The sequence below is a fragment of the Saccoglossus kowalevskii genome, chromosome 13 (genome assembly GCF_978046115.1).
Source record: "Saccoglossus kowalevskii chromosome 13, keSacKowa6.1, whole genome shotgun sequence".
In the NCBI taxonomy this organism is placed as follows: domain Eukaryota; kingdom Metazoa; phylum Hemichordata; class Enteropneusta; family Harrimaniidae; genus Saccoglossus; species Saccoglossus kowalevskii.
The window spans coordinates 15,303,934-15,321,354 of NC_140653.1; the positions used below are offsets into that span (position 1 = coordinate 15,303,934).

The 17,421-nt window shown below is 37.5% G+C and overlaps 1 protein-coding gene and 1 long non-coding RNA gene across 2 annotated transcripts; one reads left to right on the top strand and one right to left on the bottom strand.

Annotated features, from left to right (window-relative positions):
• The first annotated feature begins 6,626 nt into the window (after positions 1–6,626).
• On the top strand, positions 6,627–14,004 carry LOC100368707 (transmembrane protein 53-like). Its single transcript, XM_006811158.2, has 3 exons — positions 6,627–6,854; positions 10,645–10,762; positions 11,784–14,004. Exons 1-3 carry the CDS (start codon positions 6,741–6,743, stop codon positions 12,533–12,535), a joined length of 984 nt encoding a protein of 327 aa, XP_006811221.1. The 5' UTR covers positions 6,627–6,740; the 3' UTR covers positions 12,536–14,004.
• A 1,261-nt stretch (positions 14,005–15,265) lies between these two features.
• LOC146735035 (uncharacterized) lies at positions 15,266–16,253 on the bottom strand. The gene is made up of 2 exons (XR_014931394.1): positions 15,928–16,253; positions 15,266–15,439 (listed from the first exon to the last, which is right to left on the bottom strand). It is a non-coding gene; the product is annotated as an uncharacterized LOC146735035 (long non-coding RNA).
• Between the last annotated feature and the right edge of the window lie 1,168 nt (positions 16,254–17,421).

Consider the following 17,421-nt stretch of genomic DNA (forward strand, 5'->3'; position numbering starts at 1 on the left):
TCAAAATTTGGAATTTTATTTTGTGCAGTCAGGAATAATTTGTCCCTATGGTGACTGTAAGCTGGACATTTTATTACAAAATGTTGCTCATCCTCAACTATATTTTGGCTGCACATATCACATGTTCTTTTATCCAGCCGCACATTATTATGTCTGCCTTTCTCAATTTTAAGGTCATGGTTGCTTGTCCTGAATTTTGCAATTAACCTTCTAAGACCATGGTTCTGCATATTAATTAGGTAATTTTCAATTTTTAAATCTTGTTTGAAAAGTCTGTATGTTCTTAGTTTGTTTTTAGCCAAGGTTAGTTTTCTATTATCATTATGCATGTCTAAGATCCATTGGTTCTCAAATGATTTGTTTATTTTTTTATGAATAAAGTCTAAATTTTTCTTAATTATTTTTTCACTTGAGTTTACAATGGTGACAACATCTAAATCTTGCATGAGGGTTTCTACACTTGTAAACCATTTACTTTTTACATTCTTGTTTACTAAGTAGGCTTCTCTTAGTAATGTGTTATCAGAGTTTGTTACTCGGTTGAAATATTTAAGTTGTTGTTTCTTGATAAAACAGTCAATGGGGTACCTTCCTAGCTCACCATAAACAGCCATTTTTGGTGTGAATTTTGAGAGACCAAGGATGAACCGACAAAATGAAAGATGGACATCCTCAATTGCAGACTTAGTTGTGCTTTCATCACCCCAAACATCACTACCATATACAATAATTGGTCTTATCAGTTTGTCAAATAAAGATAGTTGGAGGGGTATGTTTAGTGAGTTGTCATAACCGAGTTATATATGCAACATCGCATATATATACCACGTGGCTTAGTCCCACAGCAACATGGAGGAAAGCTTATTCAAGAAGGTGATGACAATATTGACATCAACTGTGCTACAATTGATGGCAAGGGAACAATTTGTGTTGTATTTCAGGAACAAACAATTGATAGAGATGTCTCTTGCCTGGAAGACAAAGTGAAGATTGGCAAAGAGAAGTCACTGTCTCTTGACTGTGATGATGCGAAGGCACTGAAAAATGTAATGCATTATGACAAACCCAGGAAACAACCAGAGCCTCGTAGGCGTGATGATGCAAAGGGCAAGGTAAAATCACTTCATATTGCTGAGTCAGACATACAGGCAGCAGATCTTTCTTGGATGTTTCTCAGAACAGTTTCACATGGAAGACTTTCTGTTCCCTCAAGTATTGACTACAGTACATCACAAATAGTGCCTATCTGGACTGGATATAATGCATTGATGTCTGAAAGAGACTCACTCGCAGACACGGCCAGACATAGGAATGATCCATGTATTGAGTCAGTCAGCCACATCTATTCCTACATCTGTTTCACGAGGATGGTGCAATGAGAAAAACACAAAATTGACACATATATTAAGGAATAAGGTAGAGGTTGGTCCAATTCCAGCAACCACTGATCATACAAGCTGTGTCTACATAAGAGGTGCAATGGCTGAACTACAGTCAATGACAGGTGGCATCAACACATTTGGTGACCATGCTAGCAGATATATGAATCAGTTGTTGAATTGCATACAGAAAAGAACCACTGTAATAGACGTGTTTGATCAATATGAATATAAAAACTCAATCAAAGTAGAGGAACGGAGCAGAAGGTTAGCAACAACAGGTGAAGCAAAGCAATATCAGGTGATGGCTGGACGCCCACTTCCACCATGGCCAAAGTTTATGGCACTCTCATCAAATAAAGCTGCATTGACTGACTTCCTGTGCAAGTACATAACTGAATATGCACCAAGAACACCAGAACTAGCTGTACACCAAGAACCAAGGAATCTTGCAGGTGGGTTTAGTGATGGGGGGAAAACTGTTTGTATCTCTAGTCAAGATGTAACACCAGTGGAGAATTTCTTCTGTTCGCACAAGGAGGCTGATACAAGTATGATGTTTCATGCTATGAAGGCAGATGAAGAATTTTCTGCTGCCAATATCCAAGGAAGCATTGTCGTGAAGTCAGCTGACACAGATGTCCTAGTGATCGCTGTACACTATTATACTCAGATGCAAAGTACATCGTCTTTCTGGATAGAAACAGGAAAAGTTACTGCATTGCAAATCTCCATTGCCACATGCTGTTCACAACATATGCAATAAATTGGGCCCTATGGTTCCTAGTCTGCTTCCTGCCATGCATGTCTTGACGGGATATGATACCGTCTCATCATTATGTGGAATAGGAAAAAAGAAAATGTGGAAAACTTTTGAGTCATTGGAGAAAAAAGGTTCAATTCCATTCCGTGGTAATTTGGGTACCAGTGACACAGTACAAGCCAAACACGCAGCCAGGCAGTTTGTTGCTGCTCTATATGATCCAAAGGTGGTGTATAAAGTAAAACATGGTAACTTAAATCTTCTGAGAGTGCGTCTGGCTGACAAAAATGTGTCATTGCATGAACTACCACCATCAGAACCTAGCTTTCATCAACACCTCAAGAGAGCGTCATTTCAGACCAGAATTTGGATGCTGGCATGTTGGCAAACCAGATGTGTCTTCACCAGATGGAAATGGGTGGCAAAGAGAGGGTGGTGAATTGAAGGTGAAGTTATTTGATAGCCCAACATCTGCAGAAATATTAGATGATCTTCTGTGCTCACGCCGTGGATGATTCAAGACAATGTAGTAACATTTGCAATTGTGCAAAGAATAGTATGCCATGTACAGACGAATGCATCTGCAAGGCGGCAGATGGATGTATGAATAAACACACCCATCATGAGCCAATGCTAGATGAGGTTGATGAATAACCAAATTATAGTATTATCTTTTATATAGTTAGTTAGTTATTATGGTGATCCTCCACTAACATGTATGAGGTTTTGTAATATAAAGATAGTCCAGACTTTGGATAGAAAGATTCTTTTAAGTAATGAGGTGACTGACAAATTAGTAGATTTTGTATTATGTGTCTTAATTTTTGTATAATAATAATACAGTTTTATTACACCATAATGAGATTACAAATTCATTTTTGGCTAAAAGTAATAAAAGGTAAGGTAAAAAGGTAAGTAAAAAACAAAACGTTAAAATAACTTAAGATTAGGTAGTGAAAAATTAATGTAGTTTGTGTTTTTCAAAACACACTTTTAGATACCGTGTCACATGTCTAATTAGTTTAGGATGGTTAGTATTAATAAGAATAATAAACTTGTTGATATTGTTTTCAGACTGAAAAGTGGGGATTTCCTTTGTAAATTGAGCATACATAATATCACAAATCCTGTTCTCTATGGGATTTTAGGTCTTTTATGTCTGCCTACTTCTATTTTGAGTTTGTGACAACTAAGTCTCAATTGAGAAAGTAATTAAATATCTTGTCTATTATTTAACAGTAGGCATTTAGCTGGACTAATATCACTTTTAAGTAACTGTAAGATCTGAGTTTGGCATCAGGCCTCTTGATATTATTAATCCACATGTTAGTATAATGGTTTTTAGTTTTCTGGTAGAGTACATACATTATTAGAAACAGTCAGGAGATCAATAATATGCAGGTCTTCCAACTATAGCAGTTGTTTTCAAGTTCTTTGACTGCATGGGAGTTAAAATTAATTGAACCATTGTTTTTAATGTTTTGGTAGTTTAATACATGACAGCTTGAATTTGAATCTTTGTAATTAAAGGTAGCCTGCCAGTTTCAAGCATACAGCCTATTGTACATATGTTTTGCCAAAACTAAAGTTGTGGTCCTGTGCTTTGTTATGTTTATTTATGTTAGACATTTTGATGGTAGCTGTTAATTTGAAAACAAGCAAACCTTTTGTCATGAATACATATAAACTTAAAACCATTTAGGGCGCAATTAGCAAATAACCCATCCCAGGCGCTGGAGGTTGTAATGTTCCGCTCGCCCGGTAGGATAATGCTACACAAACAACACTCCAGTCTGACTGCTATCGGAAGTGAGTGCGCCGTTTATAAAATAGATGTAGCGCTGATTGTGTATTGTATTATTTAGTAATTTAGTGATTGTATTTGTTATTTAGTATATTGTGTTTTTGTTTTGTTTTTTATATATATATTTCTCCTTGTACTTTGTGACCATTTTCTTTCCCTCCGGGGATTGTGTAAGTGTCAATAAGTAAATAAATAAATAAGTGTGACGCAAGTGTCAATCAAACGCCCACTCTATTTATAGCTAATGTCGTAAATAAAACAAAATCACCTGACTGGCGCCATTTTCAGTTCATCAAAAGATCTGTTTTTTAGCTCCATGGTTCATGCCATTGTTCAATGTATTTCTTGCACTTCTCAGCCTGGTCGATTTGTCGCTTAAGATGAACTGACAGTGTGGCACTCTTCCTGATTGAACTCAGTCCTGTTAATTTGGCGAGGCGATCAGCGTACGTAACTCCCGTTTTCGGTTGCTTAAAAAGATTAATGCACGATTTTAACTGGCCATGCGATCTTAGTTTGTGTAGCATTATCCTACCGGGCAGGCGGAACATTACAATCTCCAGCGCTTGGGGCACGAATAACCATACTGTCAAATACGCAACTTAAAGTTCGTCCAAAAACACAAATAAACTTTAACCTACAAATTTCATCTAGAATTGTATCATAAATAAGTTGTACTTTTGTTGGGTGCAGTTTAATAGTTTGTTTGGTTAGTTCATGATAAATCACAGTCCGATAATATTGCATCTTTAAATCATTGTAATTGTAATTCATCGTTGAAAATAATGTATCCGTCGAAACAGGCTCAATCGGAAACTTTTTGGTCTCTACTGATGCGTTTTCCGAGGACTTCAGCCCGACGGAGGTTTTGCAAAATCTCGCATTAAAACCCATGGATTATAGGCTGCCCTTGTATACAGTTTGTGCAGATTTTTATATGGAAACTGTATTTTTTTTTAGATTACTACACACTGACTACAGTCTCGTATTTAATATGCGGCACGGGTATTTCGAAGTGAATGACGGAAATGGAGAAAAATAGAATAAATACTGAATCAACTGTTTTAAATATATCATTGTACTGAAGCTTGTAGTATGACATATACGCTACTCCTACATGTACACACTTAATAATTTGACTAAAAATAAAAATCATGCAAAAATTACGGGTTACGTTGTAAATTATCGGTATCAATAAATCCCACTTAAATAAATTAATCTTGTTTGGAATATCACATGATTATTTTTTTATTGTGTTTTTTATTGTCGATTAACAAAGTTATGTTGAAATCACCCAGTTACTTTGATCAGTTAAATAACACCGTGGCGTTTTTACGCCCTAATCGTAAGCACAGTTTGAAAAGAAAAGAAAAGTGCAGTTCTTTGAAAACTGTCAAGGCATTAGATAATGCAATAAATGACTAAATTTATAAACTACCTAGAAGCTTTGTGTTATATGATTATTAGGCGCGAACATTCGAATCCGTTCAAACCAGAAACTACTAGTATGTATATTGAAATATTCACCAGAAAACAGAATAAATGGAGATGTTAGGAAATCAATCTGAGTGGAATCAGTGCTTGATGTTTCTTTCCTACTATTTACGTAAACAGAACGCTATTTTCCCTCAGTTTTAGTGTATCACGGTGCGACATTTCACTACAGTAACATTACCTTGCACAACGTAGTCTGTGCAAAAAAAATCGTATTTACGTTTTCACAGAAGTCAGATATTAATAAATAGTTAGGTTGTCACAAACATTTTTTTCTACTTTTTATCGAACGTTTTCAGGTAAAAAAAAAAAACTGCGGAAAAAATGGCTGTGCCCTATCGCGTGAAGAGCAAAGACCCATGGGAAGGAGATTGCGTGACTACAGGGAGTGCACTGTATATACTTGGCTGGTTCCCGCCTCAAGTGTCATGGCATACCAAGCCACAAGAGGCCGGCCCAAATGGAACAATATGGCGCACGTGAATAAGGCGATTACTAGTTACCTGCGTCCTACCTGCCATTCGCAAAGGACGCCGGGAACCAGCGAAGCATTGACGCTGCACAGTTCGGCGTCTTCTCCACCGATCTGACGCATATCGCGCTAGGTGTGCCGGGAGTTTGTTCGAAATTTCGAACGTTTCGAAGTCAATCGTAGATTTCCACGTATTTTACGGATATATTAAATCGTTTCAGAGACCTGTTTACTAAATAATGATAAATGAAACTTAGAAAACTTGTAAGAACAAACTGGGCCCAAATTGCAATAAGTTTTTACGCTGCTAGAGTCTGGTTCGGATGGAGTTCTACACACGCTCAAGGACGTTCTATTTTCGAACTAGTTGAAACCGGAAATAACGCAACTACTTTCGAACTTCAAACACAAATTTGATTATCATTATTATGTGTTAGTTTCTGTTGTTTCAAAGATTGAATTATGTATGACAATAATATTTCACTCTATAAACAATGTTTCACTAAAATATGTGATTCAAAGACAACCCAAATTGTAAAAAGCAATATCAAGTTCCGCGTATAAACACTGTTGTAAAGAGACGGTGGAGCGGAATTTTAGCCAAAATCGGCTAGTAAGGCTGACGTTGTGTCGTCACCGGAAGCGCTGTCCCAGAAGACGCCGAACTGCAGCGTCAATGGCGTCATCGAACAGCGCTTCCGGTGACGACACAACGACTTAGATACTAGTAGACTTACTTAGACTATCTACACCCCGGTCACTCTACTTCCGGGAAAGTGGTCATATCAGTGGTCAGGTGACCTTTACACCTGCAATCGAGTAAAGAGAATGATTAATAGTACTCGGTTATTAATTAATCCACTCGGGACTGTGGGTATTCTCAAATTAGCAACACAGCCAATATCTTTGACGTGGACGCTTGCGATTAGTGGGGCAAAACGGGTAAGTGTCAAAATAATATTGTCTGAGCACGACTGTAAAGCTGACCCAACATGACCATTTCCTTGCTGCACGAAAGTTACTATAAAGCGGCAATGGCACAGCTGTGACCTTAGACTACGGAAGAACAGCAGTTTTTTTAGTTCCATGAGAACAGCCAGGATTTGCAACACGGCGTTTCCTTTGGTCGGATGCGTGCCCGTTTCTTTGGGGGTTTATAGAAGTAAAGGTTTAGTAGAAGCCTACTCATAAATTAAAATACCCAGAATTAATTCATTTTGCAATAAACTGTACTCTGAGGCAATATTGACCTAAAAAAAGTCCAGGGTCACCACAGGTTCCTATGGCAGAGATATTATGCAATATCTTAAAATCTAGTCTGGTGACATAGGCTGAACAAATCATATATTGTTATTGATGGAGTACTTTTTGTTGTTCTGAATCATTTAAAAAATCTGGGTTTTAAAAAGTTCAAAAAATGTGTGATTTGGTCTAATTAAATATTATGGTGTGAGTTGGTCTTCTATATTTTGAGGTCACAGAGTCTTGCTTCGCATGGACAACACAGCGGTGGTCTCCTATATCAACAAGGAGGGGGGACCAGATCCCCATCGCTGTCAGTCCTAGCGGAGCAATTCTCCTTTGGTGCCCGGAATACAATGTGGAGCTCACCGCACACCACCTTCCAGGGGTGAGGAAGTGGACGCCTTCTCTTTCCGGCGGCTCCGTCTCCGAACACGGAATGGCAGTTAAGCAAATTAATTACCTGGGTATAACTATAAGTGCTAATGGCAAACATAAAGAGGGTATCAATAATTTAAAAAATAAAGGGATGAAAGCTCTCTTTGCTTTGAAATGCAAACTCGGTTATGACAACTCACTAAACATACCCCTCTAACTATCTTTATTTGACAAACTGATAAGACCAATTATTGTATATGGTAGTGATGTTTGGGGTGATGAAAGCACAACTAAGTCTGCAATTGAGGATGTCCATCTTTCATTTTGTCGGTTCATTCTTGGTCTCTCAAAATTCACACCAAAAATGGCTGTTTATGGTGAGCTAGGAAGGTACCCCATTGACTGTTTTATCAAGAAACAACAACTTAAATATTTCAACCGGGTAACAAACTCTGATAACACATTACTAAGAGAAGCCTACTTAGTAAACAAGAATGTAAAAAGTAAATGGTTTACAAGTGTAGAAACCCTCATGCAAGATTTAGATGTTGTCACCAATGTAAACTCAAGTGAAAAAATAATTAAGAAAAATTTAGACTTTATTCATAAAAAAATAAACAAATCATTTGAGAACCAATGGATCTTAGACATGCATAATGATAATAGAAAACTAACCTTGGCTAAAAACAAACTAAGAACATACAAACTTTTCAAACAAGATTTAAAAATTGAAAATTACCTAATTAATATGCAGAACCATGGTCTTAGAAGGTTAATTGCAAAATTCAGGACAAGCAACCATGACCTTAAAATTGAGAAAGGCAGACATAATAATGTGCGGCTGGATAAAAGAACATGTGATATGTGCAGCCAAAATATAGTTGAGGATGAGCAACATTTTGTAATGAAATGTCCAGCTTACAGTCACCATAGGGATAAATTATTCCTGACTGCACAAAATAAAATTCCAAATTTTGATAAAGAAAATAGTCAGAATAAATTCATTTTGATTATGGCAAACCATACTCTAGCACCAGCCTTAGCTGTCTTCTTAAAAAACAGCTATGGAACAAAACAGCAACAACTATCAGTGTATTAGGCCACATTTTGTGTTCATTCTATATTCTGTATTCACCATTGGCTGCAAATTGTATTTTTTTGTTTTTGACTTGTTTTTTTGTTTTGTTTTTAGAAAAGTTTTTCTTTTTTGTTTTCTTTTTTAGATTGTAGTTTTTTTTTGTTTTTTTTTTAATTTCTTTCTGTAAGACCCTTTTTATCCTTTCCTAAGGATTTTATGCGTCTAATAAAAATATGTATGTAATATGTTACCCCAAGGGGTAGCCTCCAGACTGTTTTGGTGGTGGGATGGTCCAAAGTTAGACCTATTCACCACACCCTGGAATGCCAAGCTCCCGACGTACATGACATTCCTGCCGACTCAAGGAGCCTGGGCCAGGGACGCTTTGTTGTTCCCTGACTTGTCGATTCGAGTCTCTTCGATCAGCACCAGTCGAATATTTGACTTGCCCTTGCCTCAGGTGGGTGTCGGTCTGAACTAGGGGCAATGTCCTTCTCCAACGGGTGTGCCGCCTTTATGGACAATCAAGTCATGCTAAAGATCGGGTTCCTTGCCAAGAATCAAATCCCAGGACACGATCCAAAACCGATTGTCATCCCTCGGCTAGCAACATTGTTGGCCCTTGGAATTGGGAGGAGTTGCTTCTCTGCCCGGTTTGAGTGCTGAGTTGCTATGAGAGCCGTACTAGGGAGTTGAGACATGGCAACAAGCACATGTTTATGTGTTATGGCCAGGGTAAGTAGGACAGACCAGCCTCCTCAACTTCCATTGCCAGGTGGATCACTGCGACGGTGTTTGAGCTGTTTGGCTTCCTCGACACATGGTCTACAGAGACACCAAGTACGAGCACACGAGATATATGCGATTGCTAACTCATTGCCTCTTGCATCAGGTGCCCCCCTCAAGCAGGCTTCTGGAGAACGCAAAATGTCTTTACCACTACTACCTAAGAGATACCCAATCCATTGAGGAGGGTCTTTTTTAGGGTGGGTCCCATTGTTGCGGAACAGTCTCGGCACCATGATTTCTCCTGTCAGCGCTCCTTGGAACTTTCTAGGTCTCGTTTTTGGCCTATGCCCTTATGCAGTTTCGGTCTTTCTTTTGAAAGCTTGTCACCCCAGAATTTGGGTTTGGGTCTAGCGTTCTTGGGCATACCAAACCCTGTCACCATTTTAGCATTTTGCTTTTGTTCCGGGGACGGCACTGGCAAGGTAAGACACCGTTTCTTCACTGGTCTCAACTAGGTGGTAGTCGTAAGTAGAGGGTAGTATCCTGGACTGGGACACCCTTTTATCATTTTTCGGTTTGCTCGGAAACCCTATTTGCGTCTGACCCTACAGTTCAAAATACTCATTTTGACTGACCGGAGTCTATGGTAGGTAATTGAACGTAGTGAATTTAGGCAGATTAGGCAGACTATTCACATAGTTCATACCCACCATAGACTCCAGGTCCCTCCCGACCACCCCACATTTTCATAGCGTTGGCTTAGTCCTCAGTGCTGAGAAAAATAACCAAAAGTGAGAGGAAGTGTGGCGTCGCCCTCATTGCCTTGGTCACATGGTTCGTGACATGAAGGAAAATCTATGAGGTCATGGGGCTTCCCCTGACCTAGATTTCCTTCTCCGTCAATGGCAGAATCTCTGATTAATGCCTACAGTTCAAAATAGTCATTTTGACCGACCGGAGTCTATGGTGGGTATGAACTATGTGAATAGGCAGGTTGAAAACCCTCTGCCTAATTTTAATTATTGTTTGTAATTTCACGTAAGTTATTGCTTGACAAAGAAGTACGCGACCTAGCTAATATCTATTTGGCAGAGTAAAGAAATACGATGATAGATTGATAGCTCAACAGGAAACAGAAAAATGGTGTCGGAAATTATGAACAACTCGCATGTTAACCAGGCAATTTGTATGATAATAAGCTATTACAGAAGACAGAAGAACACACAGTTATGGCAGTGTCCCTTTACATTTTTCATGGAAGTGTAAATGTAGATAAAATTTTTTCCATTTTTCTTGCTATTATAGAATGTACATATGAGGCTCTTAACAGATATAGCCCAAGCCAGAAATATGTCAACTCACCAAATATCAAAATATATTGAGCTGGTGAGACCTCCATCATCATCTGAGTCAGGCATTCAAGGTAAGTGTGGCATGATTTATTAGTATTTGGGTACCATCCATTTAAAATGTTTATTTTTGGCACAAAAATGGCAACCAGTTGATAAAAGATCTACAAAATGAAAACAAATTTACATGCTTATAAAAACCATCTTTGTAGCAATTTCAAACAAAAATTAGGCAATAATGTCAAACAGACAGTCATTTCTCAGGCAAACTACATTCAAATACTGATGCATGTCCTTTTGTTTCTTGGTTTGATTAAAAATGGCCACTTGGCAGCCACTTTTTTTTTTGTAAAATTTTCTAGCCTTTGAACACTTCTTTTTGTAGATTTTGTTTAAATTTGTTAAAAAGGGAAAACAATGAATTGCATAATTTAGTTATTCTAGAAATTTTTATTTTAGTTTTTAAAAAAACTAAAATCACAATATGTTTCTGAGCATCTGATTGGGTACTAATGTGCATTATCATGTTTCTATTTTCTGATCAATTTTCTTCAGAGGTACAAAGACGAGAGATAATGGTATTCATATGTATGTTGATTTGTTTTTCATTTTGATACTCTGACTGACTGACTGGTTGCCATGGTCCCCACCAAAAAAAAAAAAAAATACACCGAAAAGCAGCATTTCAACATTGGTTACACATGATGGGCTACTGATGTAGTTTATTTTGTGATTTCATTCAAAATGAATGACAGGCCATGTTTGGTTTATTTTCATGTGTCCTTAACCATTTCCTGAGATGCTGGACTTTGACTGATTTTGGGGTTGAAATTAAAAAACAATTATTTGGTTGCCAAGTGGGACAATTTCTTTGAAAAACTGAAAATAAAGTTGTTTTAAAGTGTTTTCAAACCCCTGAAAAAACAAAGTAAATTTTCACAAAATTTATCTGAACAATTTGCTCTTGTAATTTGTTCAAAGCGAGTATATTATGTACTATAATATACAGGCAGGCAGGCAGGCAGACAGACAGGCAGACAGACAGACCGACCGATGGATGCTTGATCATATTTCTTTCAATCTTTACTTTTTCAGATGCAGAAGAGAAATTGAAAGGACCACTTGTAATGATGTTACCATGGTTAGGGTCAACACCTAAATCAGTGCGATATTACCAAGACATTTACCTTAAAAGAAACTGGGAAATCTTGATGGTTCATTCGCAAGTAGGTCACTTCCTATGGCCTCCAAGGGCTACTGCGCTCACTCGGCAATTATTGGACTACCTGAAAAATGAACAATCAAACCGACCAATTGTAATCCATGCTTTCTCCATTGGGTGTTACATTTATGCTATGTCATTGCTACATCTAGCAAAGTCATCGAAGTATGATGGTGTGAAATCGCAGATTATTGGACAGATTTTCGACAGTATGGTGATCGGTGGGCTACACAAAATGGCTACCGGGGTTGCAAAAACCACACACGATAACGCCTTTGTGCAAAAATTAATTCTGAAGTCATCACTGGCTTACTTCTGGCTCACAAAATGCGTGACCGTGAAAAATTACGATCAATCACTAGACACGATTAAGCACACTCCAGTCATTGCTCCGATACTTTGTTTTTACTGCATGAATGACATCATGAGTGATCCAGAGTGCGTTGAAGACTTGGTGAGATTTTGGGAAGAGGATCTTGGGATTCAGATGTCTACAAAATGGTGGCCTGCTTCAGTCCACGCCCAACATCTAAGACATCACCCTCGAGATTACATGTCAGCCCTGGACAGGTTTCTTAGTCAGTTAGATTTCAAGTTCAATGACAATGTCAAAGCCAGACTGTAGATAGATTGGAAAAAAAATCATCTGTGACTTCTGAAGTGTCTACACTCGGGATAAACTGCATCATGAGGAAAAATAACTTCTTAGCTTTGACCGACTTTAACAACTGTTTCTCTGAGATGGCTTGCATGATTTCATTCGAACTCAATGATTCCACATAATGGATTTTGGTTGCACATTCAATTTTTCAGATTCAACCAAATATGCTCAGCCCATGTCAGTACATTGCCAGCACAACTAATAGCATCACAGCACTGTTTAGCAAAATCGTATATACCAACACTACTGGATTGCTGCTAGTGATTGCATTTGGCATTAAATACAGAAGGGGAATTGTGCATTGTCAATGCTTGTCTAGATTACAACAACGTAATATGACAGAACGTCTTGGCCTCAAGTGATGTGGTGTATCCTGCTGCTGTAGAGCGAGGCGAGATAATATGTCGCATGAATACATTGCATCACGAGTCTCGGCGAGGTCATGGTGTTCTGTTATTATAACATATATTCCCGGACTTTTTGAAAATGGCAAGGAAAGTTTTAATCACTACACCTACAATCTGCATATAAGCGTGCACAAGGGTTGTTTACATTAAATTCTGTCCATTGATTGGTTAACCTGATGTTGTGTTTTATTCATATGCAAATATTTTCAGCTGATTAGTGACAAAAATGCTGACCGATAAATGCAACAAATAGAACAAAGAGCTTTTAGGAGTTTTTAAAAATAAAAATAGACATCAAGGAAAAAAAATGTGTTTCAAATACATTGAGATCCAGCATCAGCAGGTTCAGCTCATTTGATTTGCATTAAATAACATACTAATTTGCATATCACCAGTGACAAAAATGTTAACTGATAAAGACAGCAAATAGAACAAAGTTTTTATAAATGAAAATAGATCCTATTTTAAACATATTACATCAACATCAAGGAAAAAATGGTGCATTTCAAATAAATTGAGACCCAGCATCTGTAGGTTCGGCTCATGTGTTTTGTATTAAATAACTTACTAATTTACATATAACCAGCGAAAATACTGGTTGGTCTGTGCATCACAATTATCACAAACTTGCATATTCATTGTTGTTAAGCCAATTTGTTGTAGTTTTCTATGTACTTTTAATAAACATTTGAAGATATCTCGTAGAATTCCACACAAACAAAACAAAACATGAACATTTGAAGATATCTCGTAGAATTCCACAAACGAAACAAAAACAATATATTGTGTGTGCTCATTTGCATATCAACAGTGGAAATACCAATCTATTTTTAAGCGCACAACAAAGTACACTGAAGTACATATGTAATGAACTGTACTTCATATGTTATAATATACTATATTTTCTCTATTGGAAGGACATTTTTAATAGAAGTGCACAGAAAACAAGCATTTGTTGTATGATGTATGACTTGATGTGAGAAAAACTTTTGTGCTGTAATATTTAATGGAAGGATTTCAGATCAACTGATCTTGTTTGGTATTGTTCTACTGTATGTTTGGAAATCACTCAGAACACTGTAAAACTTTATTTTTACTACTGTAAAGGGGGTAATTATTCACTGGGTTTTAATTTAGCTTATTTCGCTGACTGGAAAAATGCGCTAAATTAAAACACAGTGAATATGTAAAATTTAGCATAGAACACATTATCTAAATGACGAAACCGTGAATTTAAAACCCACTGAATATGCCCGAAATGGTAAATCAGTGAAATTTAAACCCAGTGAAAATTAGTCATTGTACAGTATTTTGAGCATGTTCAATGGGTTTTAAGTTCATGAATTCGAGTAAAGCTGTTATGTTTGGATTTTACTTGTCAGCAAAGATAGAGAAATGAAACTAAGGGAACTGATCATTACCACCCAGCCGGTTTCCTGTGAGTTTGACTCGGTTTACCGTACCGGTCGTTGCTTTACCGTACCGGTCGTTGCTTTACCGTACCGGTCGTTGCTTTACCGTACCGACCGTTGCTTTACCGTACCGACCGTTGCGTTACCGTACCGGCCGGACAATTACCGTACTGATAGGACCAATACCGACTATTTATCACCTTCGATTAATGAATGCATGGTAAACAAAGCCCCGGTAACTGATCGGCGCCCTGCCGGTAACCGTGAGTCATGCATGAATTAATTGGGCATTTTGCAAACAATAAGAATTTTTTTTTCACCCACCCATTGAAAGTGAATAATTTGAAAAGGACATAACTTGTACAACAGAGTGTTACGTCCCAGTCGACTAGAGGACTCGATGGGTTAATTATTTGTTTATATTTGTCAGTAGCTCACACAGTGGAAAGAAAGTCGGACAACCGTCGAAATACAAATAAATAAATTAAATAAAAAAGTCTTTCTGAAATTTCATGTTTTTTTTCAATATATGTGTGTTATTCACATATTCATGATCGCCTGCAATCTGATTAAAATCTGATGTAGTGTACGGGCTTTAATTATTTTGGCTATAAACTTGTTTTAATTTTATTTTTTTTACTTTTGTTATTAATGCCCTTTTATTTTATTATTTTACTTTGATTTTGATTTTTTTAATTCCGCCCTACCTACATCTGATCCGACGCCTATGTAAGTCCCGTTCAAATCTCGCGTAAGTAACAGCCAATCACAGTCCCCCTTTTATACAGGCTGTCGGTTGCTTACTTTTCAGTGTATACGGGCAATTCTTCTGTACATTTATATTTTGCCCACTTGAATAAACCATTAATAGAAAATTGCTAGTATATTTTTATTTGCAAAAGAAATTCCACAGCATTTTACAATTTTTGTCATTTCATTGAATATTTTTTTCACTTCCAACAAATGTGTACACTTCCAGATACATCTTCGCCAGCCAAGGTTCGTTCATTCAGTCATCGCTTCAATTTTACATCACTGAGCATAATTATCTAGAATGGAAGCAAAAAAAAAGTAAATCGTAATGATTAGAACACTGTAAACAGCTATAGTAAACAATGCAAACTGATTTTAAATTGTATAGCGGTCACCGGCCCACGGCATCGACGCAGAAAATTGGAGCAAAACAATATTTCCTGATCAATTGCGATGTGTTCCAAATAAAAAATATATTATTCCAGTCCAAATCAGCTCATTTACTTTAATAAAGTGTTATTGTATAATGTACAAAATGTTGATACAATTTGATGAATATTTACGGCTTCAATATCGTAGACGATTTTGGCCCGATCGTCAACAAAACATCACCCGTCTCCAGGGCAGGCGACTGGAAAAAGACACTGGTGTTCGGTCGAACCGGTGGAAACAAAATCGTCACTCCCAGAATAACTATGCAAAATAACGATCTAAAATCGAACCATTCGAGCCACAATATTAACATAAAAATGACTTTCGTTGCATTTGACAATGATAAACTTACCGAAAAGCCGTGTTTTTCTCGGTCGGTATAATCCGCCATTTTATTTGAGTGTGTTTGCCATCAGACTCTGCCCGGTGACGCCATCATGTGCGCTATAGAAGGAGGTCTGTGATTCGTTGACTAAAATCGTCGATAGTGGGTCTCGTTGAAATCTCGTTACATAGGCATCGGTTCAGATGTAGGTAGGGCGGAATTAAAAAAAATCACAAAATCAAAATCAAAGTAAAATAATAAAATAAAAGGGCATTAATAACAAAAGTAATAAAAAATAAAATTAAAATAAGTTTATAGCCAAAATAATTAAAGCCCGTACACTACATCAGATTTTAATCAGATTGGATCGCCTGTAACGCTATAAAACGACAGTCCTACATCGTAGCTTACCCACGACGTTGAATAAAACGTCTCAACCTGTCGCATGAATTCGATGATACTTGCATAATGTGTCAGCGTGACTCGCTTGGCCGAGCTCACATGTATTTAAATTTTAAATTCGGGCTTGGGCGTTCGAAAATCTGTTTTGATACTTTGTTGACAATAACACGCGCAACGCGTGCACGTAGTCCAGATAAAATTCAAGTGCGTAAAACGGAATTTGACCTTGCTCTAGGTCAACATTTTTCTATTGCTTTTCGACCTCATTTTGTGAGTTTGCTTATGGAATTGTCCAAACATATTTACCCGATATTTACACACCTCCTCCAACAATCCCCAATGTAACTTTATTATAACAAAACAGAGTGTGCAAGTGTGCCGGTATATCTCTTTTTGGAACATGTGATTGGCCCTGAAAAGGGCTGTTTGGTTTGGGGCAGAATACGATTTAGACTGGAAAGGTCGGGACTTTTTTTTGTTTTACAAAAAAAATATAATTACAGCCAATACAAAGTCAGCTTGGACATTCAGTTGCGAGACATAAAATAAACGGTGCCAGCGATAGATTTAATTTGCGAATGAAAGAACAAACTAAACGCAATCAAAGGCGCCGACCACTCGCGTTGGAAATAAACTAATAAAACGCGTTGCGACGAGAAATCTCGTCTGCATCTATCATTCACGCAAACGCACACACACATGCTATTTTCGTATGTTGAATACGTTGGCAACGTCGTCAAATATTTAGCCCAATCACTGAATAAAAAAACATCCAAGCACACGTGCACTGGCGCCAGATAAAGTGAAAAAATGAAAACAAAATTACGTCTGCACTGTGCATTTTTAACAATAACCAAAACCATTAGGTTACATGCCAAAACTACCGACTCAGGATTCATCATACACAAATATAGCCACTTTCATGGAACTGTTATTTTTGTAACCCACTTTGTCGGCTCAGTTGATTTGGGAGCACTGATCCCAATTTAAAAAAAATAAAAATATCGTATAAAATAAAGACGCAGTTCCGTCTGTAGTCGTATCCAACAGTTCACATGGACGTACTGGGAGCTCCATGGTCTCAAAAAAATCATGTGTAGCATTATCACGCGCAACTTG